Here is a 17,569-nt window from a genome sequence, read left to right on the forward strand (position 1 = left end):
AGAGAAAGGGCTTTTTTTTATATAAAAAAACATATTTTTTTATATTTTTTATTTTATTTTAACTTTTTTTGAAAAGAGGGGTGATTCAAATTTATTATTTTTACAATTTTTTTTCCACTTTTTTAGTCCCCACAGGGGACTATTACATGCAATCTGTGGATTGCATACACTGATCAATGCTATGCCATAGCATAGGAGTGATCAGAGTTATGGGCGCTCCTTTACTACTGCCTGCCATGGCTGGCAGCAGTAAAGGAGCAACAGTTGGACGCACGGAGCAGGGTGATTAACTGCAGGTGACTTTTTGAAACTTTACTACACTAACTTAATATGCACTAAGCACTTTCTTCAGTGATATTGGGGAAGATTTATTTAACCTGTGCGGAGGAAGAATGGTGCAGTTGTCCCATGTAGTCAGCCTTATTGTGGTGAGCTGCTGTGACCATTGCGACCCTTACAGTTATGCCACTGGTTATACATACTTTTACTTTTACGTTTACTTTTATACTTTTACTATGACTATGACATCTCAGGTGTTTGACACCAGCATCTGACTTCATCTTTGGAAGCAACCTTGTGCAGTTAAAAACTTAGAAGTTCTATTCAACAATATACAGTAACCCCCCCACATGCGATGGCCCCGACATATGATCAAATCGACATACGATGGCCTCTCAGAGGCCATCGCATGTTGATGTCAGCATCGACATACAATGCTTTTATATGTCGGGGCCATTGCATTAACTGCTATCTGACAGCGCAAAATGCTTAAGCTGCTGTCGGATAGCAGTTTAAGCATCCCGGACAGGTTCACTTACCTATCCCCGCTGCTCCGGGTACACTTCGCGATCCTCCGGCGTTTTCTGCATCTTCTCCGGGGTCCGGGCCTCGCTTTCCAGCGTCGTTATTACGTCGCTGCACACGCCGTCCCGGCGCTGCAACGTAATAACGTCACTAGAAAGCGAGGCCCGGACACTGGAGAAGATGCGGAAAAAGCCGAGGGATCCCGAAGAAGATGCTGGAGCAGCGGGACAGCATCGGGAGCCCCTGGGACAGCATCGGGAGCGGTGAGGACGCGGTGCGGAGTGGCGGGGACAGATGAGTATAACTTCCTATACTTTACATTGCACGAATCCCTCAACATACGATGGATTCGACAAATGATAAGTCGTTTGGAACGAATTACCATCGTATGTTGAGGGACCACTGTATTTAACTGTAGCAAACAGTGTCAGGCAGCTGCTGGTCAGGCAAATAAAATCATAGGGGCATTAAAAGGGGCATAGATGCTCATGACAAGGAAATAATTCTACCACAAATTACCAGTCAGACCAGACCAGAATTTTCCGAAAAAATTTGGTTTGGTCCGAATTTATTTGCGCCGAATCGCTATAAAAAAAAAGGCTATTTCTGGCCTACAGAGAGCCTCAAGAGGGATGTAGAACAATTTGCATTGTCCTAACATGCATAGGGAGTGTGCTGAGTTAGTGAAATAATACTGTTATTCAGTATAACATGCAGATTACAGACACGGCTATTAGAATCACTGCCGCAGAGTGTCTGGATGTGGCAGATTTTTATGTTATTTTTCTTTAATTTAATTAGAATTTATTAAAAAAATTTTGATTACCCATTCTGGTGAGCATCGAGCTGGCAGTCTGCCGCGATGCAAGCTACCACATGTTCCAGCCCCTGCCTCTCAGCGCACCTCCATACTCTGAGTGTTCACTTGAAAAGGGAGGCACTTCAGTGCCAGCAACTTGGACAGGAGCACATTCAGCTTCTATGCCATTGGATAAAGCTAGAAATGGCTGCAGTGAAAAAGCTTGTACTCCGCCAGATACCACCTCTTCCAGCCCCTGCCTCTCGTCGCCCCCTGACTGTGAAAGTGCAAATGTTTCATTTAATCAGTTATGGTTCATTGTTCTCGCTCCAAACTGTTTCATTGGATTCTTGTGATAATGACACATGTACCGTATTTTTCGCCGTATAAGACGCACTTTTTCTTCACCAAAACTGGGGGGGAAAAGTTGGTGCGTCTTATACGGCGAATACCTGCAGCCATCAATGGCCGGGACCCGCCGCTAATACAGGACATCACCGATCGCGGTGATGCCCTGTATTAACCATTCAGATGCGGCGATCAGAGCTGACCGCCGCGTCTGAAGCGAAAATAACACTAACCCGGCTGCTCAGTCGGGCTGTTCGGGACCGCCACGGTGAAATCGCGGCGTCCCGAACAACTTACAGGACACCGGGAGGGACCTTACCTGCCTCCTCGGTGTCTTCTCCGTGCCGGGATCCCATGCGCTCTCCTTCAACGTCATCACGTCGTCGCCGTCATCACGCCGCTACGCACGCCGCTCCTATTGGATGACGGCGTGCATAGCGGCGTGATGACGGCGACAGAGAGCGTGGATCCCGGGGAAGAAGACGTCCGGAGCGTCAGAGACACCACGAGGACGCGGCGACAGCGATGGAGCGACATCCAGGGCAGTGGTGACGGGTCCGGAGCGGCGGGGAAAGTTTAATGTCCCGGTGTTTACTTTGAACTAGTACTGTATGGCCACAAAACCCAATCTAACAAGGAGTCACATGGTGGCTCAATGACAGAGCCTAGAGGTGGCAGCAGCATGAGGAGACCATAATCTGGCAGAATTACACAGCCTGGAAATGGCGGCAGCAAGAGGAGACCATATAGTGACTAAATGACACAGCCTGGAGTTGGCGGCAGTATGAGGAGACAATAGGGCCTTACAATCCCTAAGATTAAAAGATAAATTTTAAAATTTAAATTGAAGATTTATGATAGCTAGCACTACCATAAAAATATTTAGGTAATGTCCCAGGCCCAGCAGCATCAGTAAACCATGTAATGGCTGATTGACACAGCCTGGATCTCGTGGCTGATTGACACAGCTTGGATCTCGCAGCAGCATGAGGAGACAATAGGGCTTCACAAACCCTAAGATTAAAAGATGAATTTTCAAATTTACATTGAAGATTTAGGCTAGGTTTCCACTTGGTTTTTTTCCGGCAAAAACGCCAATAAAAACGTCCATTCTGCCGCATGGCGTTTAGAAAAAAAATACTGTGGCCAGATGTTAGCTGCATCTCAGTAAGGAACTACAAAATGGCAAAATGCCATTTCCACTTGACATTTTTCAGTTTGGTGTTTTTTTTTTATTTTTTATCCTTGGCGTTTTTTAGCTATTTTTGGCTCCTTGGCAGTTTTTCAAAAAATGACCTGGACTTTACCGATCCAAGAAAGTGATGGAGATACCTTTTTTTAATAAAATTTCGTTGGGTAAAAAGCAGTGATGGAAAAATTGTCTTTAACAAAACTTGTCTTTTTTATAAGGAAATTTTTATAAATTAGGGATCAATTTATGTGTGCGGACAGGACACTAAAAATGTAGCCGACAATAATAAAAATTTAGTGTGTGTGTTTTTCCCTTTTTTTTTTTTTTTTTTTTTACACTTTTTAGTAGTACTACTACTCCCAGCATGGAACAGATTGCCCTGGGTTCATTGCGATCCTTCTGTATCATTTATATATGCGGCCGGCCGCTCTTCTATGGTCCACTGCACTGCCGTATATATACACCTATTCATATTTCCCGCAGAGAGCTGTGATTGACCAGATGGTTCCAGCCAATCACAGCTCTCTGTGGGAAATATGAATAGGTGTATATATATGTCAGTGCAGGGGACCATAGAAGAGTGGCCGCACACATCTATACATTATACAGGGCGATTGCATAGGGTGTCAGAATTGAGCAGAGTGTGCTCCATGTTGGGATATGTAGTACCTGCAGTTAAGGACAGATCCCAGCGGGTGTCACTCCTGACACCCGATGCGATCATCCTATCTATTGCAGAGATGCGGAGCAGCTCTGTACAGTGCTTGCATCTCTACACGATTCTCCGGCCGGCCAGTGATATGAATAGAACATCACTGATTCATATTTCCCACTGAGAGCAGGGATTGGCTGCAACCATCCGGTCAATCCCCACTCTGGATGGAAAATATGAATGAGTGAGAGGAATTTCTATTCACATCACTGGCTGGCCCGGGGTATAAAGCAGAGATGCGAGCGCTGTATAGAGCAATAGACAGGATGATCGCATCTGGTGTCAGGAGTGACACCCGGGGCGATCTTTTTATTAGTACAGGTACTACTACTCCCATCATGGAACAGTCTGTTCCATGCTGGGAGTTGTAATACTACCCAAAAAATTTTGAGAAAAAAAAGTGAAACACACATACACACTTTATTAAAAATGAATTACATTTTAGCTGTAAAAAATGTAAATTTTGTTACATACATTTTTCCCACCCCTTATTTTTGGTACCCTACAAATTTTGAAAAAACGCCAGAGGGACCAAAAATGCAATTTCCACTCACAGGCAAAAACGCCAGAAAAACTGACAAAAGATAGGAAAAACCTGTGGCAGTTTTTCTGGAGTTTTTGCTGACATTTTTTTAAGTGTAAAAAAAAATAAAACAAGTGGAAATCTAGACTTATGGTAGCTAGTTCTACCATAAAAAATTTTAGGTAATGTCCCAGGCCCAGCAGCATCAGTAAACCATATAGAGGCTGAATGACATTGTTGTTCCTTTTTTCACGTGTACGCATATTTATGCATAATTATATTTGTATCAAGGAAAGTTATCGCTTGCAAGATACAATTTATGAGACAAATTTTTAGTGTTCACGTACCATGAATAAGGAGTGATATGATAACATAAAAGTATCCGATACTCATCAGTTCACTCAACTGAGTGTATACTAGCATATTCAAATAATATGCATACACGCTTTTTTTTCCTGTGCGTTTTTCATGCACAAATTACAGTTGTAGATGTTCACATTTTTCACTGGTGCTGCTTTTTCTTATATACGCAATGTGTTATAGAGATAATATAAAGTTGCAAATCCAAAAGATATTTATAAATATTAGGCTGCATATGTATCAACATCATGCTAGAATGAGATGAATATGGAGTGTTTTGACTTACGATTAAGTTACAAATAATTTTAGTTTCACCTGATAATTCACGTCACTCCAAACGCCCGGAACTTCCGTCTGTTTGCCAGTGGCTTGTTGTGCCATGACTAAGAACCATATGGTTCGAAAAGCGTTGGTGTTTCTGCTATGCTTTTATAACCACCTCAATATGGTTTTCATTTTTTGTTTTACTTTTTAAATATGTGAGCTGGCGACAGCATAAGGAGACAATAGGGCTTCACAAACCCTAAGATTAAAAGATTAATTTTCAAATTCAAATTGAAGATTTATGGTAGCTTGTACTACCATAAAAAATTTTACGTAATGTCCCAGGCCCAGCAGCTTCAGTAAACCATATAGTGGCTGAATGACACAGCCTGGAGATGGTGGCAACATGAGGAGGCAATAGGGCTTAACAAACCCTAAGATTCAAAGAAGAATTTTCAAATTTAAATTGAAGATTTATGGTAGCTAGTGTTCCAATAAAAAAAATGTAGGTAATGTCCCAGGCCCAGCAGCATCAGTAAACAATATAGTGGCGGAATGACATAGCCTGGAGCTGGCAGCAGCATGAGGAGACAATAGGGCTTCACAAACCCTAAGATTAAAAGATGAATTTTCAAATTTAAATTGAAGATTTATGGTAGCTTTTGCTACCATAAAATGTTTTAGGTAATGTCCCAGGCCCAGCAGCATCAGTAAACCATATAATGGCTAAATGGCACAGCCTGGAGTTGGCAGTAGCATGAGTAGAACATATAATGGCTGAATAGCACCGCCTGGAGTTGGCAGAAGCATAAGGAGACCATATAGTGGCTGAATGGCACAGCCTGGAGTTGGCGGCTGCATGAGTAGAACATATAGTGGCTGAATGGCACAGCCTGGAGTTGGCGGCAGATAAGGAGACCATATAGTGGCAGAAAGGCACAGCATGGAATTAGCAGCAGATGAGCAGACCATATAGTGGCTTAACGGCACAGCCTGGAGTTGGCAGCAGCATGAATAGAACATATGGTGGCTGAATGGCACAGCCTGGAGTTGGCGGCAGATGAGGAGACCATAAAGTGGCTGAATGGCACAGCCTGGAGTTGGCGGCAGATGAGTAGAACATATAGTGGCTGAATGGCACAGCCTGGAGTTGGCGGAAGCATGAGGAGGCCATATAGTGGCTGAATGGCACAGCCTGGAGTTGGCGGTAGATGAGGAGACCATATAATGGCTGAATGGCACATCCTGGAGTTGGCGGCAGATGAGGAGACCAAATAGTGGCTGAATGACACAGCCTGGAGTTGGCGGCTGCATGAGTAGAACATATAGTGGCTGAATGGCACAGCCTGGAGTTGGCGGCAGATGAGGAGACCATATCGTGGCTGAATGGCACAGCCTAGAATTGGAGGCAGCATGAGTAGAACATATAGTGGCTGAATGGCACAGCCTGGAGTTGGCGGCAGATGAGGAGACCATATAGTGGCAGAAAGGCACAGCATGGAATTGGCAGCAGAAGAGGAGACTATATAGTGGCTGAATGACACAGCCTGGAGTTGGCAGCAGCATGAGTAGAACATATAGTGGCTGAATGGCAGAGCCTGGAGTTGGTGGAAGCATGAGGAGACCATATAGTGGCTGAATGGCACAGCCTGGAGTTGGCGGTAGATGAGGAGACAATATAATGGCTGAATGGCACATCCTGGAGTTGGCGGTAGCATGAGAACACCATATGGAGGCTGAATGAGACAGGTGTGTTGGCATGGACATGTCAAGGAATGCCACCACCTGCTGGTTCAGGTCCTGCTCCAGGTGTACCTGCTGATGATGAGTTGTTTCACTATGCGGGTGAAGAAAGCTACTCATCAGCGACTGTAGACTCAGGCTGCTGCTGATGGAGCTGGTACTGCACCTGCCACCCCACCCCTCCCCAGAAGCCATGGCAGTGGAAGGTGAGCGCAAAGGGCCCCCCAAGTCAGACCTGCGAGAGGATGGAAGATGGTGCCGATAGCAGACCATAGCAGAAGAACCGTGGAAGGCAGCGGAGGCAGTTGAGGGAACCTCCGTCTGTCGTTCTGGATGATCGGATCGCCACGACAGCGCTACTGGCGATCCGATCATCCATTTTAGTGACCGTGATGCTGCAAATGCCGTGATCTGTATTGATCACGGCATCTGAGGGGTTAATGGCGGACATCTGCGCGATCGCGGATGTCCGCCATTACCAGCGAGTCCCTGGCTGCTATCAGCAGCTGGGACCTGCCGCGCATGACCAGAGCATCGCTCCGATGCTCGCAGTTATGCATAGGACGTAAATGTACGTCCTGGTGCGTTAAGTACCAGCTCACCAGGACAAACATTTACATCCGGCGTCATTAAGGGGTTGAGGGAGGGAAAAGCATAGGACAGAGGCAATGGGAGGATAGAGACTGCTCCCAGGCCATGCCAATGGAGGGTTGTGTCTGAGGAACCCACCAAATGCTGACTGGGGGTATCAGATGTCACTTGTGATGAAGTAGATGACCATGTTAACCAATCGATGATGGCAGATGGGTTGTTGGTTGAGACACGACCGCTAGCTGATACCAGGAGATCAGGCCTCATGCTGCGACTCCTGCTGCCACTCGCCCCTAATCTGCTGTGACCTCTGCCTGCACCTGATGAATTTAGGCCTCTGACACTCCTCTGTGCAAGCACTGTCACTTTTCTGCCTGACCTACTTAGTGCGTATATGAGGGGAGTACAATACACTTCACTACACTTAAAACAGTATTTGTCTAGAACAGCAGCAGGTGTGTACTTTTGGCTGTCTTTTCACAGTATTTAGGCCCTTGAGAGTTCAACAGGTACAAAATATTACACTACTAGATGTAGGTATGTGGTATGCACTTATGAGGGCAGAAAAATGCGCAACAGCATGCTTAAAAAACTAATGGAGTAAAACATCAGCTGGTGATTACTTTTGCCTGGCCTTTTACAGTATCTAGGCCCTTGACATATTAACAGATAGAAAATAGTACACTACTTAGATGTAGGTCTGTGGTATGCACATTTGAGGGCAGAAAAATGCGCTACAGGATGCTTAAAAAAGTATTGGAGTAAAACACCAGCTGGTATATACTTTTGCCTGGACTTTGACAGTATTTAGGCCCTTGACAGATTAACAGGTACAAAATAGTACACTACTTAGATGTAGGTATGTGGTATGCACTTATGAGGGCAGAAAAATGCACTACAGTACGCTTAAAAAATGTATTTGTGCACAACACCAGCAGTACACAACAGTGCTGCAGCACTTAGTCGCTGTGTACTAAACCCAAAATTGCACTCTCTCAAAGACTATTAGGAATGGACTTCTTGGCATTATACCGTCTACAGACTAGTATAACCAGCAGAGCATTTATTGTGGAATAATAAATGTGCTAAAAACGTATTCCTCCCTCCTCTGTTAAAGGGGTACTCCGGTGAAAACCTTTTTTCTTTTAAATCAACTGGTGGAAAGTTAAACATATTTGTAAATTACTTCTATTACAAAAATCTTAATCCTTCGTGTAGTTATTAGCTGCTGAATACTACAGAGGAAATTCTTTTCTTTTTGGAATGCTCTCTGATGACATCACAAGCACAGTTCTCTCTGCTGACGTTATTATAATAACAATGCTTTGTTTATTGTTGTCCTTAGTGGGATTTGAACCTAAGTCCCCAGCACTGCAAGGCAGCAGTGCTAACCACTGAGCCACCATGCTGCCCTTAGCATACATCTGCATGACATCAGAGATGTCAGCAGAGAGCACTGTGCTCGTGATGTCATCAGGGTTCCAAAAAGAAAGGAATTTCCTCTGTAACATTCAGCAGCTAATAAGCACTGGAAGGATTAAGATTTTTTAATAGAAGTAATTTACAAATATGTTTACCTTTCTGCCACCAGTTGATTTAAAAGAAAAAAGGTTTTCACCGGAGTACCCCTTTAAGGTTTTTCCAGCTTAGCCAGCTTGTTCAAATGTATGAGGTAACACACAGCTATCTGCCCCTCTCTGTAAAACAAAGCCGTAGAAAGTGACTGGGGGATTAATCGCTGCACTAAAATAATTTTCTGTGAAAAAAGCACTGCTCTCTGTCCACCAGAACGCTGACCTTACTAGGAGGTGAAACGCTGCTGGAAAAGCTTTTCTGTGTAACACACAAAGCGCTGTCTGTCCTATCTCTCTGCAGTGAAAGGATGAAGTGATTAGCCGGAATATAGCTGCTGATTATATAGGGCTGCTACATCACAGGGCATGCTTGTTTTTCAGGGTCTTCTCGCCTACCCTGGTTCCCGCCTTCTCAGGATTCCTTGCCCCATGTTCTCACATGTGGATCCACCATTTTAGATGCCCTGGAGCCTGGACCGCACTAAATGGAGTTTAATGAAGCAGTTTGCGCGATAGAATTGTGGCAATATTCGTATTCATTGCAAACCGAATTTTTCCTGAAATTCAAAATGAATTCAGTAAGTATAGCTCCCCGCCCAGGGGACAACATATGGGATGGCAGGGGGACTTTATAACTTCACATGCTCACCATCTCTAGGGGGCAAAAACGTCACTAGGGGATTGTGAGGATAACTTTTTTTTATCATATATATTGTGTTGCCAAGCATATATATGGTAAAGTCTACTGCTTGGTTCCCTTTAAGTCAAAGGCAAACATCGTTGGAGCCCCATTGCATGTTGGGGTGAACAGATAGCTTTTGTTAACATCTCATAGTGATGAATCCATGCCATACCTCCAAAATCAAGGTAAGTGTACATGGTTGATAACAAAAGACTGACATCTTGACATAAGTGCAGGGATACAAGTTCAATATATAAATGTAAACAATGTACAATACCGATCTCAATACAAAATAAAATAAAGTGGTTGACCCCCAGGACGAAGGATATCTCCAAAATGTACGTTGGGGTGGCGTCACTTCTGCTGCACTAGCCACTTTATTTTGTATTGAAGTCGGTATCGTACATTGTTTACATTTATATATTGAACTTGTATTCCTGCACTTATGCCAAGACATCAGTATATACTAATTTAATATGGAGCGAGGATGCTTCCTTTCCTCCTCACCCTTCTCTTCTACTTTTATTAGATTGAATTTTTCTCTTTACCAGATGTAACAAAGATAATAAATCCACAAAGCCATTTTTCCATATTTTTCTTTAAATGGGTACTGTCACCAACTTTATTTTTTGATATGTTGTAGTACTTATGTACTACAACATATCTCTAATATACTTTTATTTTAATTTTTTTTAATTAAAATGGTTTCATTTACATTTGAAAACCGGCCACTAGGGGTCTCCCTCCGAAAAAGGACGCCCGAAAAAGGACTGATGCGGCCGGGGATCGGTCCTTTTTCATTCAGCCTGCGCTCGCTCCCTGCCTGTCAATCAGACAGACAGGGAGCGAGCGCATTGGCTCCCCGGCCACTGGCTGGGAGGCCACTCCTCCCGCACATCGCCGCCGCTGCCTCGTCGCCGCCGCTGTCCCTGCACGCCCGCTGCCGGACTCTGCAGTAAGTGTAATGAGGGAACGGGGTATGCGGGAGGGGGGTTTGTGATGGAGGGAACGGGTTATGCGGGGGGGGGGGTTGTGATGGAGGGAGCGGGGTATGGCGCGGGGGGAGGGCATTATAAATGCCTTTTGTCTGCCTGGCAGTGTGCTCACTAACAAGCAGACTTCCCTTGCAGGCACCGCGTCACTAATGCCTGCTGGGGGGGGACTTCCGCCCTTAGTTCATCTACACAGGGTGCTTCCAGCTGTTTCACCACTACAACTCCCAGCTTGCCCTGACATCTATTGGCTGTCAGGGCATGCTGGGAGTTGTAGTATTGAAACAGCTGGAGGCACCCTGTGTAGATAAACTATTAGTTAGTTGCTGCGGCGCTAGGGACGAAAAACTCTTTTTAAAAACAGTTTAAAAAAAAGGGTTTTGATATTTTGCAAAACACATTGAATGAGCACTGCAAAAAAAAAAAAAAAAAAAAAAAAAAAATTATATATATATATATATATATATATATATATATATATATATATGTATATATATATATATATATATATATAGGATTTTGACTACATACCTGAGGGTTACGATGAGGCATTCCTCTGGCGAGATGCTCCTTCTGAGGTGGGTGTCTTGGCAACGGATCCTTTCACAGATGCATTGGAGAAGTTTATCAAACATTTCTAGAGTCATGCATAGGTAGGTTGCGAACCTCTAGGGGTGCTGTCGCAGCTCCACTTACAAAGTACTGTGCACCCCATGGGTCATCCGTGCTGCAGTGATGGGATGGATCCAATATCTTCTTCGGCGACGTCTCTCATCATCTTCGGATCTTCTCCTTCTTCTTTGTTGGGCACGGCACAGCAGCACATCGAAACTGTAGGAAAGGTGGGTGGGAAACATGGTGAAATTCGCAAAGGTAAAAGTCTGACAGCAAGCAATCCAAGCAACAGTACTCTCCCTCTCAATGCTGGATCATTGAGGCATCCTTTTCTACCCTCCCCTTGGAGTAGGAGGCGGAGCTTCAGGTGTTGCAAGGTGTGACAGGTAAGAGAGGTAAAAAAAAGGGTTAAAATAACAGACGTTATTAACGGATGTAATAACGGATCATAACAGATACTAACGGATAAGCAATTATCTGTTTTAATAAAGGGACTTTGAACTCTATTCATCCGTTAATTCATCCGTTGTTATACGTCCGTTATTTGATTTTGCAATACATAAAACAGATGTTTAATAATGGATGAATGAACTACAGTGTGAAAGGAGCCTTAGTAAATCAGAGCCAATGAATTAACATCATAAGGAACATTAGACACAGATGTCTCACCCACAGCTGGTCCCTGAAGTCCTCGGTCCTCTGCAGGTCTCTGCTGGCTTCTGCCCCTGATTACACATTGGATGCTGTCAGTCCTGTATGAGGGCTCACTTTTTGCACCCGATTTGTATTTTTTAACAGTACCATTTTTGTTTCCATGTGACTTTTTTATCGCTTTTTTTTAAATTAAATTTGGATGTTGTAGTTAATAACTACAACTCCCAGCATGCCCTGATACAGCCTGTGGCTCAGCAGCTGCCCCAAACCAAAACTACAACTCCCAGGATCTTGGACTATATGGTAGTATATAGTATAGGACAGTGTTTCCCAACCAGGGGTGCCTCCAGCTGTTGCAAAACTACAACTCCCAGCATGCCCAGACAGCTGTTGGCTGTCCAGGCATGCTGGGAGTTGTAGTTTTGCAACAGCTGGTGGTGCTCTAGTTAAGAAACACTGGTATAGGTTATGGTGCAACATTCAGGGAGCATTAATTGGAAAAATGCCGGCCATTGCATTGCCGGTATTTTTCATATAAAAATACAGTCAGGGTGGCCAAAATACCAGCTGTGCAAGCAAAATACCAGCCAAATGGCAACCCTATCCGGGCTCTTCCTCCCTGGTCGTCAAGATACAGCAGACTACTCTTGGAGAAGGGTCCATCTCCTCTTCTTCTGGAACAGACTGTTGCAGGCAATGCTGGAGCCACGCTCCCCCCGGACCCCTCAGCACACCTGATAAGCACCCCAGCAGCTCCTCCATAACAAATGGCACCTCAGAGATAATGCTGACAGGAGACTTCACACAACAGCAGCTCTACAGCCTAATACAGACACAGCCAAAACAGTCCCTTCACAGTTCCTGTTCTCCTCAGACAGGTACCACAGGTACAGGGCTCTTCTCCCTCCAAGAACTGCCCCCTGACTGGCCACAGTACCACAGAACATTGTTTATATTTACAGTGTTCCCGCTCTTCTCCAAACAACCAATCAGCAGCAGTTTGGGAAATCTGCCCAGCAACTACACCTGTGGAAACAAATCTGCCCAGCAACTATAGGTAACACCACCTGTGGAAAAACAAGAGGGGGGGGGGGAGCAAGAAAAAGATCCGGACCGAACCAAATCCAGTATTAGCACATACATATGAGAAATAATGGGAGGGGGCACAATTCAGTGTTTCCTACATATTATAAGGGAGGGGCCCTGCCAAAAAAGATATAGTGGTGCTGCTACCCAGAAAGATTATCAGAATTAGGGTTATTTAGTTTATGGAAAAGATGGCTTAGGGGTGACCTAATAAATATATATATAAATATATCAGGGGCAGTACAGGGATCTTTCCATGATCTATATGTACCCAGGACTGTATCTGTACAAATGGGGCATCCACTACGTCTAGAGGAAAGAAGTTCTCCTTTATATAAAGTCCTGTGTTAAAGCCGACACAAGGAGTATGTATATAAAAAGTGGTACTCTGGTGTAAATCATCTTATCCCCTATCGAAAGCATAGTGGATAAGATGTTAGATCGCGGGGATCCTGCCGCTGGAGACCCCCGCGATCTCCGGGCCGGCTGCAGCGGCGTCCGGAACGCGGGAGTGCAGAGCTCCCGTGTTCGTGACATCACGCCAAGCCCCCTCTATTCATGTCTGTGGGAGGGGGCGTGATGGCTAATACGTAGCCGTCACATCTCCTCCCATAGATACTGGATGCCTGTGCTAGCATTTCTCCTGCGGTGTTGCTATCAGTGTGTGAAGAGTGGGAGAAGAGGGTTGCATTGACAATCCAACACAATGGGCAGCACATTGAACACATTTTATAAGTGGTTAGAAACTTGTAAATAACTCATAAAATAATAAAGTTAGGTTAAAATCAAACACATCATTGTTTTCTTGTGAAATTCCCAATAAGTTTGATGTGTCACATGACCCTCTTCCTATTGAAAAAACTAAAGTTGGATTCAAAATGGCCGACTTCAAAATGTCCGCCATCGTCACCACCCATCTTGAAAAGTTTCCCCCCCCCCCCATATATACTAATGTGCCACAAACAGGAAGTTAATATCACCAACCATTCCCATTTTATTAAGGTGTATCCATATAAATGGCCCACCCTGTAGACTGGAATACTATACTCAAAAATAGGAGTTTGAAAACTAAATGGGATATTTTTAAAAGCAACTTAAATTGTCACTGTGAGAACCACATACCTTAGGCCAGGTTCACCCGCCAAAATTTGTGTAGAATGTTTACACGGAAAACATGTGTGGACATTCTACACATTTGCCCAATAAGGCGGGCGCTAGTACTGCTCAGAAATGTGCAATACACTTCCTTGTGGAGTCCACACAAAAAATAGACATGTTTTTTTTTTCTGTGGATGCTGGAATCAGATTCCACTGCAGAAACATCTGGCATGGAAATTCTACCTGAACAGTGGGGCTCAGCTGCAGCAGAATTTTCATGCAGAATATTCCGTGCGGACATTCCGCACAAATTCCGCCATGTGAACATAGCCTAAGGGCTCGTTCACGCAGGCGGATCCGCAGCGTATTTTACGCAGCAGATCCGCTGATGATGGACACCTACAGTCCGCCACTATGAGCAAACACACTGCGAAGTGTGAGTCGCCGCGGGCATGCGCAGCATACTCGCACACGTCGCGGCTGCTCTTGGCCTAGTTTAGGGAGCAGGGGGAGCAGCCCCGATGTGTGCGAGTACACCGCGCATGTGCGCGGTGACTCACACATCGCTGCAGTATGTCTGCTCGTAGCGGCGGATTGCTGCTCAGAGTAGGCACAACTGGAGACAAACTTTAGGGGTCCATCATCGACGAATCTGCATTGTGAACGAGCCCTAAAAGAGTTATAAGCAGGAAAATAACCCATGTGGATAAATTACAAAAGAAAAACAGAAACAAAAGAAAGTATTAAGCTACTAAAACAGAGAGGCAGTAAAGGTTAATACTGGAAGAGTTGGTCCATCAGAAGGCAGCAATCTAAGGATTGATAAGGAGGAAACCTCACAGAGAAAATTACATTTCTGGTGAATTGCAAAGAAATAAGACATACTTTCCATTAAATGTCACCTATCTCATCCTTGAAGAAATCTAGCACAGCCCAGACGACATTCATCCCTGTATTCTAAGGGGATAAGTACGGTAATGTGATAAACAGACCCCTGATTTCTAATTTTCAAGGATTCTATAGTGACAGGGTCTGTTCCTTGGAACTAAGGCATAGCAAATGTGGTGCCAATATAAAAAAAAAGGGGTCAAACTGTGATCCTGGGAACTACTGACCTATAAGCTTAACCCCTTAAGGACACATGACGTTCTCATACGTCTCCATGTCCGAGTCCTTAAGGACACATGACGTATGAGAACGTCATGTGTTTTGCCGGCCCCCCGCAACCATCTGGAGCGGAGCCGGCGCCCGATGCCTGCTGAAATCGATCAGCAGGCATCGGGGCATATCGCCCAAGGGGGTCATGATGACCCCCCATGTCGGCGATCGCGGTGCATCGCTCGTCAATTCAGACGAGCGATGCGCTGCAATTCCGTTCCTCGCCGCTCGCCGGGCGGGGATCGGAGCCGGATGTCTGCTGATTTCTATCAGCAGACATCCCGGCAGTGTGCCGGAGGAGGTCCGGAGGACCTCCTATACCGGCGATCGCTGCAGGACGCCGGTAACTACTAACCGGCGTTCTGCAGCGGTTCCAGGTCATCAGGGTCACGTGTGACCCTGTGACCTGGATATAGATGGTGACTGGTGGTGTAGTATACACCACTAATCACCATCCATGCTGTACTGGGGGCTGGCATTGTGGCCACCCCCTCAGTACAGTTGTGATTGGGTGGCCAAAGTGGCCACACCAATCACATAGTAATGGGAGGGGATCTGGTGGGCTAGGAGCCGTTCTGCCCGCCATTTCACAGAGATCTGGTGTGCAGGACGGAGCCCCGTGCTGCCCACCATCCCCTTAGTTAAAAAAAAAGTGCCCCTTGCCCCCTTTCTGTGGCCCCTTGGCACAGAAATCCCAGGTATAGCTTTAGATTAGGTAGGGACAGGTTAGGGTTAAAAAAAAAACTAGTTTTTAATTTTTTTTTTATTCGGCGTACCTCAGTGGGTGTCCGTGGGTCCGTAGCACCTTTAGCTGCGTGACCCCGGCCCTGCTGGGTCGCTGCGGTCTGCCGTCAGCCTTTTTTTTTGGGCGCAGATCTTTTTTTTTTTTTTTTCACTAATCGTGTGTGCGGACCCTCTTAGTTATAAAAGAGCGGTCCGCCACCGTTTGTTAAAGCCCACCCGCCGCTGATCAGTCCCGTAGTACTGATCAGCGTTTTTTTTTGTGGTGCCGGCGCTTTTTTTCGGGTTTTCTAGCGTGTTTTTGCACCCATAGGCGGTCCGTGCCACCAGTAGCAGGCGTGTACTGTGTGGCCGGACCGTACCTGTGTGTGCGGCGTGCCTCACCGCTGTCAGTGATTTATCACTGATCAGCTTTTTTTTTGTGGTAAAGGCACCTTTTTCGGTTAACGCGGATTTTTTTTTGCACCCATAGGCGGTCCGTGCCACCAGTAGCAGGCGTGTACTGTGTGGACGGACTGTACCTGTGTGTGCAGCCTGTCCCACCGCTGTCGGTGATTTATCACTGATCAGCGTTTTTTTTTTTGGTTCAGGCGGGTGCATTTTTTCCGGGGTAAAGCGTTTTTTTATTTAATTTTTCGGGTTTTTTGTGTGGGGGTCTGTGAACAAGCCACCAGCCACTGTCCTGGGCTGAGTGGCCGGACCCCCCACTGACTTCTGCGCCCCCTGCCGCCACAAGCGCTAATCAGTGCGCACACCACTGATTAGATAAACGCTTATTTTTTTGGTGCAGGGTTTTTTTTTGCGCTAGAAGTCCCCCTTTTTTTTAAAAGTCCCCTTTTTATTTTATATTTTTTTCTGTTAGGCGGGTTAGTTTAGTTAGGTTAGGCTAGGGCGGGTTAGGGCGGGTTAGGGAGGTAGTATCGCACCACACCACACGCAGCACACACACCAATAAAGTTTTCCCCCCACACACACACATACCCATATCCCCATTAGAGTAGGGAAATGGCCCGCAGAGTGTTTTCGGCGGAGGAGGCATATGACCTAATTGCCTCCGACTCTGAAAGCATCTCAGAGGACGATGAAGACCCCACTGTTACGCCGAGCGCTCCGGGTCCCTGCTCCTCCCCGGAGCGCTCACGTCGTCTCTCTCCCTGCAACGCCCCGGTCAGACCCGCTGACCAGGAGCGCTGCACTGACATTGCCGGCGGGGATGCGATTCGCACAGCGGGACGCGCCCGCTCGCAAATCGCATCCCAAGTCACTTACCCGTCCCGGTCCCCGGCTGTCATGTGCTGGCGTGCGCGGCTCCGCTCTCTAGGGCGCGCGCGCGCGCCAGCTCTCTGAGACTTAAAGGGCCAGTGCACCAATGATTGGTGCCTGGCCCAGTTAGCTTAATTGGCTTCCACCTGCTCCCTGGCTATATCACATCACTTCCCCTGCACTCCCTTGCCGGATCTTGTTGCCTTGTGCCAGTGAAAGCGTTTAGTGTTGTCCAAAGCCTGTGTTACCTGAACTCCTGCTATCCATCTTGACTACGAACCTTGCCGCCTGCCCCGACCTTCTGCTACGTCTGACCTTGCCTCTGCCTAGTCCTTCTGTCCCACGCCTTCTCAGCAGTCAGCGAGGTTGA

The 17,569-nt window shown here is 45.9% G+C and overlaps 2 protein-coding genes across 4 annotated transcripts in view; one reads left to right on the forward strand and one right to left on the reverse strand.

Moving 5' to 3' along the window:
* LOC130281673 (alpha-2-macroglobulin-like protein 1) overlaps window positions 1-11,268 on the reverse strand; it is a 181,047-nt gene extending 169,779 nt beyond the window's left edge. The window contains exon 1 of the mRNA XM_056529138.1: window positions 11,116-11,268. Within this exon, the coding sequence (XP_056385113.1) occupies window positions 11,116-11,231 (116 nt within the window). The 5' untranslated portion in view covers window positions 11,232-11,268. The remainder of the gene's footprint in view (window positions 1-11,115) is intronic.
* Window positions 11,269-11,474: 206 nt separating this feature from the next.
* LOC130281672 (alpha-2-macroglobulin-like protein 1) overlaps window positions 11,475-17,569 on the forward strand; it is a 152,088-nt gene continuing 145,993 nt past the window's right edge. For 2 of the 3 annotated variants that reach the window (XR_008846075.1, XM_056529136.1), the window contains exons 1-2: window positions 12,628-12,740; window positions 12,850-12,910. Coding sequence is in view for 1 of the 3 variants with exons in the window: in XM_056529136.1 (XP_056385111.1) it covers window positions 12,638-12,740; window positions 12,850-12,910 (164 nt within the window). In the remaining 2 variants the exon portion in view is untranslated. Of the gene's footprint in view, window positions 11,586-12,627; window positions 12,741-12,849; window positions 12,911-17,569 lie in introns of those variants that run through there. The other variant, XM_056529137.1, reaches the window with a different exon arrangement.

This window comes from Hyla sarda, chromosome 7 (assembly GCF_029499605.1).
Source record: "Hyla sarda isolate aHylSar1 chromosome 7, aHylSar1.hap1, whole genome shotgun sequence".
Lineage (NCBI taxonomy): Eukaryota > Metazoa > Chordata > Amphibia > Anura > Hylidae > Hyla > Hyla sarda.